This window comes from Acanthisitta chloris, unplaced genomic scaffold (assembly GCF_000695815.1).
Source record: "Acanthisitta chloris isolate BGI_N310 unplaced genomic scaffold, ASM69581v1 scaffold1659, whole genome shotgun sequence".
NCBI lineage: Eukaryota > Metazoa > Chordata > Aves > Passeriformes > Acanthisittidae > Acanthisitta > Acanthisitta chloris.
Genome location: NW_008690605.1, coordinates 19,263 through 28,803, shown reverse-complemented (window position 1 = coordinate 28,803; position 9,541 = coordinate 19,263). Strand labels below are relative to the sequence as shown.

Sequence of the window (9,541 nt, the reverse complement as noted above, 5' to 3'; positions counted from 1 at the left end):
ACCCAAGTACTTGGAATCTTAATCCAAATGCATCTTACGTTTATTACTGTGCCAATGAAACTGTTCATGGGGTGGAGTTTGACTTTGTACCTGATGTCAAAGGAGCAGTCTTGGTTTGTGATATGTCATCAAACTTTCTGTCCAGACCTGTGGATATTTCCAAGGTAAAGTATTGTACACAGTGGCTGCAGTAGGCATTTTCAAACTTGAATGCGTATAATTAGGCACTTTGAAATGTCTGGACAGCTAGAGATGCTGAGCAGTGAAATAAAAGAAACCATATTTTTCTAGTTGAGTATCTGATGATGGATAGAAATGTTGAAATTTGAGATTTCAGGGTCTAGCTGTTTTCCTTTTTTTCATAAAAACATGCTTAATTGGGTTGAAATTGTTTGTGTTAATAGCTGCCCAAGACTATTTGTCTACTGTGTGGTCTTCACTAATGCTGTAGCTAAAAGAAATATCTCCTGAACTATATGTAGTCTGTAGATAGTGTATATATGACTACGGCAGGGTTCTGTGAATCAGGATTTTAAATCCTGCCTCTTCCATGAAAAATCTGTAACTGCTTTTAATTTCATGAAGCTTCCTGTGCCTCAAAATTGTGGTGTGTGTTTCACAGAAAATACAGAGGCAGAACATAGTACTTGCCTATGTTTGTAAAGTCTGTTATGAGTGGGAGGTGTCACCAACTAGTGTAGTAGCATGTTTGACCTTCCTTGCTAGTGTGTAGCAAAAAGGAGTAATTGTCAGTACATTCATCTTGGCCTTTTCTGAGCTACCTCTTTCAAACAGGTGAATTTTATGATGCCTATTCTGAAACACCAGATGGGTTGAAAATACTGTGAACTGTGTATAAATGTATTTGTTAAGAAATTTGCTTGGGGTAGTGTGAAATTGGGTCAGGCTGCCTTGGGAGTTATTTGTGGCTATTAAATAAACATTTAGCAAATTGTTGGGAAATTTGTTGTGATTATCTTCCTCTGCTGCGTAGCTGTGAAATCAGAACTTCTCTTAACTCTTCTTTGACCTAAAACTTGCTTATATTCAGTGCATTCCCCAGTCTGTTCAGCTAAGTAGTTTGCCTCTTGTGTAACAACACTGGTGTGTTACTCGGTTGTAAGATCTGCAAGTGAATGCATGTAGCAAGTCCTTCTTTTTTGCTTCGTTTTCAAGTTTGGTGTGATTTTCGCTGGTGCTCAGAAGAATGTTGGCTGTGCTGGAGTTACTGTCGTAATAGTACGTGAGGACTTGCTGGGATTTGCACTGAAGGAATGCCCCGTCGTACTGGATTACAAAACACAGGCAGCGAATAGCTCTTTGTATAACACTCCACCATGCTACAGGTAACTCACCCTGCTGTGGGATATCCTCTGCTCAGAAAGCTGCTGCACTGCCATCTGCTGCTCTTATCTAGAAAAGCTTCGGAAGCTGAGTGTTTGCCCTCGTGTCGCTCGTATGTTGGAGTGTTTCACATGATTCCTGTGAAAACACGGGAATTATCCAGCCATGTGACTGTAGTCAGCTTTGGGTTGCCCCCTGGGACTCGGCTGTAAAGGGCATATAGTCTTTTTCAAAGTAAGTATTTATATGTCATAACTCCTTTGTAGAAGTTTCAGGATCCAATTCTGGTTTACATGAACACAGCTCTAGTTTAAATCAGTGGTGATACTTCTCTCGTTGCACATAGGTGGTTTGGCACTTAGACTTGCCATACACTAGTACAGATTTGATTTAATTTCTTCCTGAGGTTGTTCTCAGCATTCGAACCTCCCAATGCCTATGGATTTTCTTTACCAGAAAATATTAAATATTACTGTTATTAACGTTTTAAATAATTTAAAATATTACAAGACTGTGTTTTTTAAACTTTTAAAATATTTTTTGTTCAAGCTACATCCTTCAGTGCTGTCGGTCTTGAAACTGTAAAAGATCTTTTTCACAAGTCATTTTAGTCATTCTCTTTATTCTCTCGTACAGTCTTCCATATTTCTTTGGATACTGTCTCAGTTTTTGCCTTGGCATCCAGAAATAAAATTGATCTAGCTTCTTAATCATTGCTAGCAATCAAGATAAATGTCATGTAGATGGTGATTTAATGTTTGGAAGAAGCAGAACAGACTGCAGCTTGCTCTTTTAAAGTTGCTATCCGTAGCTTCTGATAGCTAGGGAAATAATGCTTTGCTACTGGAATATTTAGATGTTGAGCCAGTAGTATCATAGAATCACAGAATCAACCACGTTGGAAGAGACCTCAAAGATCGAGTCCAACCTTAATCTACCTATTCTTAATGCAAAGAATTTTTATACCTGTGTCCACTGAAATGATTATTAAAAATAAATAAATCTTAAATCCAGGTGTATTTTTTCCCAGAAGCTTTAAAAATTACTTTGACATAAATAACAAAATTAAGAATTTCTACTTTGAAAGATAAAATTACCTTTTCTCTCAGATAATTTGATAATGCAGTACTGATGTTTAATCTCAGCTCTTGCAGCTTGTTCATACATGCTGGAATTCGTAAAGCTAGGTTGCCTAGTGATGTTCAACAGATCATTAAACACCCTGTAGGCATAAAGTTCAGTGATTCCTGTTTATAAAGTCTATAACTTAATGCCATTGTTTAGTTAAATTCAGTAAAATTTGAAGTGGTACTAATTGCATCTCTGAATCTGCAGATTGTCACTACAGAGTATACTATTGCAAGGACATAGAGGCAGTTAGCTTACTCTCTCAAAAGAACATTAAATCTTGGGAGCATTTGTTTATTCCAGATTTTACAGTGCAAAACTTGTTTTCCCAAGTTGAAGCAAGAGTATGTAGTGTTGTAACGATCTGTTCTTACTGACAGCCTGTCTGCCCTGTCGACTGGGTTCACTCAGTGTCCTTAAGGCTGCTGTTGAGAATTAATCATACATTTCCAGGTTTTTGTCTTCTTTCTGAAAGTAGCTTTGTAACATAGGCAGTGTGTATGTATATTTTTTTCCCCGCAGTGATTGACAAAGCCTCTATTTCATGGTCGATCATTTTCCTGACTGCCAAGTCACACATACTGGTTTTGGGCACTGTATACTTGCATATGCCAGGTTTTAAATTCAGCCATTCATGTTTTCCAAGTGCAAAGCTATTTCCATTTGAAAAACCCAAGTTCTACTTAATCTCGGCACTTGAACACAGTGTTGTTCCTCTGGTTTGAAAAGCAAATCAAATTCTGCGGCTTTATTTTAGCCACTGCAAAGAACTGAGGAAAAAAAGAAGTGCTGTTTTAGCTGTTACTCAGTATTTGTCAGTAACCTTGACAGGGTAGTGGGAGATTAAGGGAGCTGAAAAGTTGAACTAACAGTCTTTCTCCTTTCTGATCACTGTCTTGCCAGATTTCACTTCATGCTACAGACCCACATTGGAGTACACTCCACAATCCAGGCTGTAACACAGACTGAAATGTTGGCAGGATGCACATCTGCTTGGCTTGGCTCTAACTGCCTGTTCCAGTTTAAGGAACTGGCAAAGCTTCTTAGTTCTCTTTTTTTTTTCTACTCCTTTCCTTGTTCTTGCTAATGGTTTGTTGGCAGACAGACAGGAAATATTAACTGAATTTGCAAAATCTACTGCAGCAGGATGTTAAATTAAATTAAAGTGATGCTAATGGCTTTAACCTCATGGCACTACAGAGCTTGACTCTTTGACCCTAATCTGTTTAGCTAAAATTAACAATGAATTTGCTATAAAAATCTCATTTCCAAGCTCTGAAATGCATTTCACATTTAAAATTGTTCCAGAAAAATAATTTTGAAGAACGTAAGAGAAAGATAAGAGATTTCATCTGGCTGGGTTTTGTGGATGACTCAAAGGCTGACTAAGTTCACTTATCCAAGAAGTTTTGCTCAAAGAAGTGAGGGCAAGAGGCGAATTTGGCCCTGTATATTTGTCAAGGGCATAGGCTATACTTCACTTAAATCCTTTACATTGAGGTAGTTGACAGCATGCTGTCGTTCATGTGGCAAGACTCTCTCAGAGCTGTAAGGTGCTTTGTATAAAAGGCAGTCTGTAACTTTGGTTATTCTGCAGACTTTCTGCAATGTTCAAAGATTTGGTACTGGCATCTCCTGAGAAATTTTAAGTAGCAAAGTTTAAAACAGCTTCCTGCTAGATATCTGTTAGGGAAACTTGTAGGGTAATGTTCTCTGAGCACTCCCTTGGAATCCATAATGAAGGGATTAATAAGAAGGAACTTGTTGGAAATATGCCATAAAATCTTGTGAGCAGGTTTTTATGCAAATTGTTGTAGCCATGGGAAATGCCTGAAGTTTAACAAGCTGAGTTTTGTAGCAAAAGCACAAAGGCAAAAGGCCTCAAGGATTTTTTATGTTGCACTTAGTAACTAGCTTTGAAATACTTGGTCCCCAGCGATGTGATGCCAGTAGGCTTCCAGATATCTACTTAGAACTTGAATGGTCATTAATAAGTGTGATGCATTAGTATTTGTTTTACCAAACTTCACTGTTTGTGTGGGCAAAAGGTCCTTTTAGACAAAAATGAGAGGTTTTATTTTTAACATTTGTAAAAATGCAGTTTATGGCATTACTAATGTTCGTGCGTTTGAGTTTCACCCCAGTATTTTTGCTGGAACAGCTGTGTGGGATGAACACTATTAACTTTTATGCTAAATCTGGTTCTTCTAGGACCTGACAGGCAGTTGTGTAGTCAGTGAATTGGCAGTCCATGTAGCACACCTGGAGTTGTACTTGGGAGCCCTGCAGGGTTGCAGAAAACGTGCAGGGCATGTCTGTCTGTGGTGCAAGGGGCTAAGTTTGGTCCAATAGATTTATGTAGCATTTGAATCTCAGGATACTTCATCTCTGTCCAGAAAAACCCATTTTCTGCTCACACTTGTCATAACTTGTAAAAAAGTCCAGATTTTGACTTGTTAATCTTAAGCACCCTTAAAGCAAACATAACATTTTGTTGCCAAAACATTTTGTGAACTATTAGGCAAGACTTATTTTTCCCATGTCTTTGGGGCTTTTTTTTGGGTTTTTTGGGTATTTTTTTGTCTAATCTCACTGAAAAATGTTCTTTTCTTTTGCAGTATTTATATCATGGGATTGGTACTGGAATGGATAAAGAATAACGGTGGAGCTGCAGACATGAATAAACTTAGTTTAGTCAAGTCACAAATGATTTATGACATTATAGACAAATCTAATGGATTTTATGCGTAAGTTGCTGTCCTTTTCCCCTTGGTCCCAATGTTTGTTACAAAGCCAAACATATTCATAACTTTCAAAAGTTTCATTGCAGTGTATTTTTGAAGTCACCATTTTTGAGAGCTCTGGACAGAAATTATTTGTGCAAACCATTCTCTTGGTAACTATTCAAGGATGAGTCTCAGTGCAGTTATATAAAATTACCCTGTATAGATCAGGACTGAGGCATACTAAAATCATATTCTAAACTGAATAAAATGCAGGAGCCTAGGAGAAGAGTATACAAGAACCAGATATGCAGATTCTGGTTTGTATGCTTACTGAATCTCTTGTGGAAATACAGGCCAAAACAGAGAAAGTGGGAAGTTGCAGGAAGTTGCAGAGACCGCTTTTGCTTTGTATTCTTCCTGCCACCTCTTTCAGTTGTCAAAGACTCTGCTTTTTCTGTGTCAGGCAGAGCATTTTAATTAGGTAATTGTGCTAAGTTCTGAAGCACTTTCTGAAATAAAACAGGAAGATCAGACTTAGATGAACTCAAAACAGAATACATTTTCTTGATGTACTGTTTTCTTCGGTTATTTTTGATGGCTTTCCAAAGCAGGTTTATCCCTCTGTTGCGAGGTATTTTTGAGCTCACAGAACCCAAATATGTATCATCAAAAGCTGATGTTGTAACTTGGAATAGTTTCAATATTTGCCAAGCTCAAACTAGTAATTGACTATGAAACTATAAAATATTGTCCTTCACCTTCAGTATAAATGCAACAGTTTGGGGACCTAATTAGCTTTCAAGTCAAAGTTAGGGCAAATTAAACTTGGATTTTAAATTAAAGCTGGCTGCCATCTCAATTGGCAGGGATATAGTTTCATCATAATATTTAATATATTTTGCTTATCCATTTAGTTAATGATTTGCCTTTAGCATCATCATGATCAGAATTGTGATCCGACTCTTCTGAAATCCTGAGAGTTTTTCATAAACCTCAGAAAGCAAATGAAGCCTTGCAAAAAACCATTTTGTGATGAACAGAAATCTGTTTCTGGCAAGTGGGTCTGTAAGGCAGTGAGTGGGAAATGCAATGGAGATGGGATGGTAAATAGTCAGCTGGAAAGGCAAAACAAGCTTTGCCAACTGAGCTGTATGCATCTTGCTAAGCAGTACACTTAAGACTGGTTTTTTTTGGGAGTTTTTTAATTGTACCTATGACTAAAAGGAAGACTTACCTGACCCTGCCTTCCCAGCTGTAAATGGTAACAAAATGTGGTGCCTAATCTGTGGCTTGCTTCCTTGGGTAAGCAGTGTGACGAGCCATTTAGCAAATGGAGACTTTCTTCCACAAGTGCTCTGTGCCATTTGCAGTTTGCTTTGCAAAGTCTGTGCACTAACTGAGTTACATCAGAGTGCCTAATATCAACTGGATGTTCTGAAAACTATAGAATGATTACTGTAATTCAAGTATGGGAATGCTTACAAGCATAACCCTGTTTGAACAGTGTTTTCCTGGTTGAACCTGAAGCAGAAAATTTGCATAGATAGATATGATGATTGATCTTTTTTCTTTTCAACATGAGACATCTGGACAAAATAGTACTCGTTCTTTCCCAAATAGAATAATATTAGGTGTGAAATGTGCATGCAGTTCATGAGAAGTTACTCCTAATGAATGCCTGCAAGAATCTACATCACAACCTTAGGAAAGAATAAATCTGAAGGCTTCATATCTGCTTTGTAACTAGAAGCACTAAAGAAAGATACTTACATCTTCTCCCCCTTCCCCATGCTTTCTTACCTTCTCAAAATAATTGAAGAGAAAGTAAGTGGTTTTTTCCACTTTAGATTAAGTAGAATTTTAAGTTATTAAAGAGCTGTAGTGCATCCCGTATGTGTTGTGGCCCCATATGCAATGCAAGATTTGTTCTAGAGATGCCTTTTCTCTGCTTGTGGTGTTCATGATTTTGAGTAATACTAATTTAGTAGGCAGACTCAAACCACTAACAGAAGTCTTGGATGTCCATAGAAATTTTCCTGTGTTGTGTTCTTATGCTTCCTTTACCTCTGTTTAGCCCAGTCTAATTCTGGGAGCAGTTTTGACTAGCTGAGTAAAAGTAAATGTGTCAGTGTTTAAAGATGAGGAGAAGAAACTGCTTGAGACGTAGTCAAAGTTCACCTCCAGCTCTCTGTTACATTTTTTTATGCTTGTTTTGTTTTATTTTTTGTTTGTTTCTTTGGGGTTTTGTTTGGGTTTTTTTGTTGGTTTTTTGTTTTGTTTTGGGTTATTTTTTTCTTTTTTTTTCTTAAAAATTTGTTCTGTCAGCAAGCCTCTTTTGCATTTCTCTGGGGCAATTTTGAGTATGTCAGGAAAGGTTAATAAGCCTTCCACCTTACCATTTCCATTATTATTATGCTTGGTTAATAAAGGAAGGTTGCTTGCTTTCACAGAAAGTGATGACCTTTTCAATTATGGAGGATTAACTTTGGTTCTAAACAGAGGCAGTTACTCATTCCTGAAATTGTGTATAGCTGAAATATGAATTTAGCACAAAGTGGGTTAATCGTTATGTTGCACAACCTTTCTAGATGTCCAGTGGAGAAAAAGAACCGCAGCAGAATGAATGTCCCTTTCCGTATTGGCAGTATCAAGGGTGATGAAGCCCTGGAAAAGAAATTTCTTGAGAAAGCTGTGGAACTTAACATGATATCTCTGAAAGGACATCGGTGAGTATCAGACAGAGGAATCTCTGTCCTAGCAGGCATTGTACATTGACTTACCAGCCTGTCTTACTCACGAGCTGTTCCTCATATTCGTTTGGCATCACTTAAGAATAGCAGTGTAGAGATTGTAACCAAAGACTGTTGGTGTCTGAGCTACTGCTTAGGTGTGGTGTTTGGCTTCAGAGAGCTTTCTCCTTTATTCTGCTTTCTTCTGCAAATCTGACTCTGTGCAAATGCCAAAGAAGGTGTCTCTTGAGCTCAGGTTGTGTCATTGTATAAAGACTCTAATTAGGTGGCTTGTCTGCCCGATTGCAAGAGTTCTTTCCCATGTTCAGTGGTGTTTGTGGGAGTAGCTTTTTGATGTCACAGGGGTGCAACCTTTGGGGTTGTAAATACCTAGTAAATACAAAGTTTCTGTAGATTGCGAGCTTGCCTCAAAGAATTAAATATGAAACGTGAATTTTATTCTTTTGGACTAGGGGTACGTTTAAGTGTCTGTGCATGTTATTAATGGGTTGTTTGGGGTTTTTTTAGAATATACAAAACCTTTCTGACTTTCTCCTTTTTTCAATTCAGATCTGTGGGAGGAATCCGTGCTTCTCTATACAATGCGGTGACTGTAGAAGACGTTCAGAAGCTTGCAACATTCATGAGAAGCTTCATGCAGATGCATCAGTCATAAATGCCCATGGATTAGGGCCATGCTGCACATCTATGAAATAAAAGCTAAAGGGTTTGAAAGTTACTGTGGTACTGCACAGCTGTAGTGCACAAGTTATATTTTCTTTTAGTTCTTGTAGCTGTTTTTCTTAACTGCATGGGATTGATGCCCAGTCTTGCAATGACTTGTCAGCCTTGGCTTTGCTGAAGGTCAGGATGCTCAGACCAATGATGAGTGGTTCCAAAATGTGAAAAACAGTATTCTCAATGTGTAGTTAAAATATGGGTAACATTGTAAGATGCTATGGATCTGAGTCTGTTTCTTGCTTCAGCAATGCCTTGTTTTCAGTAAACTTCAGGAAGAAAAATTTGTCATAAGCTTTCTGTAATGCTTTACAAATTCCGTGACTGCACAATGAAGCTAAACTAACGTTAAATGTTCTCTAAGGACATCTAGTTAGTTTATTGGATATATTCAGTGTTTTGTATATTAAACTCCTAGATTATCAATTTTATATTCTTATACTGGAGTTTGCATATTTGCTGCTGCCAAAAGCTTGTTTTTAATTTGTTAACCTTATGTGAAACTAGATTGCTGTGTTCCACTCAATGTGCCTGTGACTTTCTCTGCACTGACTTCCTGGCCCAAAGCTCAGCAGACTTTCTTGTCTGGTGCTTCTTCAGTGTCTTCCCTCTCCAATTGCTCCAGTACTTTTTCTGACTTTTCATTCAGTTCTGTAGCCTCTTGTATGTGAGGCTTTGTCCACCTCTAGTAAATGCAAGTCTTGACTTCTCTGCCTTTTCCTGACACTGCATCAATTCTTGGTCCCACTTTTTCACTTGGTCCTTCTGGCTTATTGCAGACTTTGATACTGTGGGTGAGAGAAGAAACTATGGTTGTGCAAAGATCTTCAGACGATCTGCTATTATAGTACCCTTGATTTTTCTTTCTCAGCTTGT

General features: G+C 37.9%; 1 protein-coding gene across 1 annotated transcript in view; it reads left to right on the top strand.

Moving 5' to 3' along the window:
• PSAT1 (phosphoserine aminotransferase 1) overlaps positions 1-8,998 on the top strand; it is a gene marked incomplete at its 5' end in the record, with an annotated part of 13,107 nt that extends 4,109 nt beyond the window's left edge. Inside the window, 5 exons of the mRNA XM_009081859.1 lie at positions 1-164; positions 1,177-1,346; positions 5,091-5,219; positions 7,787-7,924; positions 8,498-8,998. The exon at positions 1-164 is cut by the window's left edge and continues 11 nt beyond it. Of these exons, the coding sequence (XP_009080107.1) occupies positions 1-164; positions 1,177-1,346; positions 5,091-5,219; positions 7,787-7,924; positions 8,498-8,603 (707 nt within the window). The remainder of the gene's footprint in view (positions 165-1,176; positions 1,347-5,090; positions 5,220-7,786; positions 7,925-8,497) is intronic.
• Between the last annotated feature and the right edge of the window lie 543 nt (positions 8,999-9,541).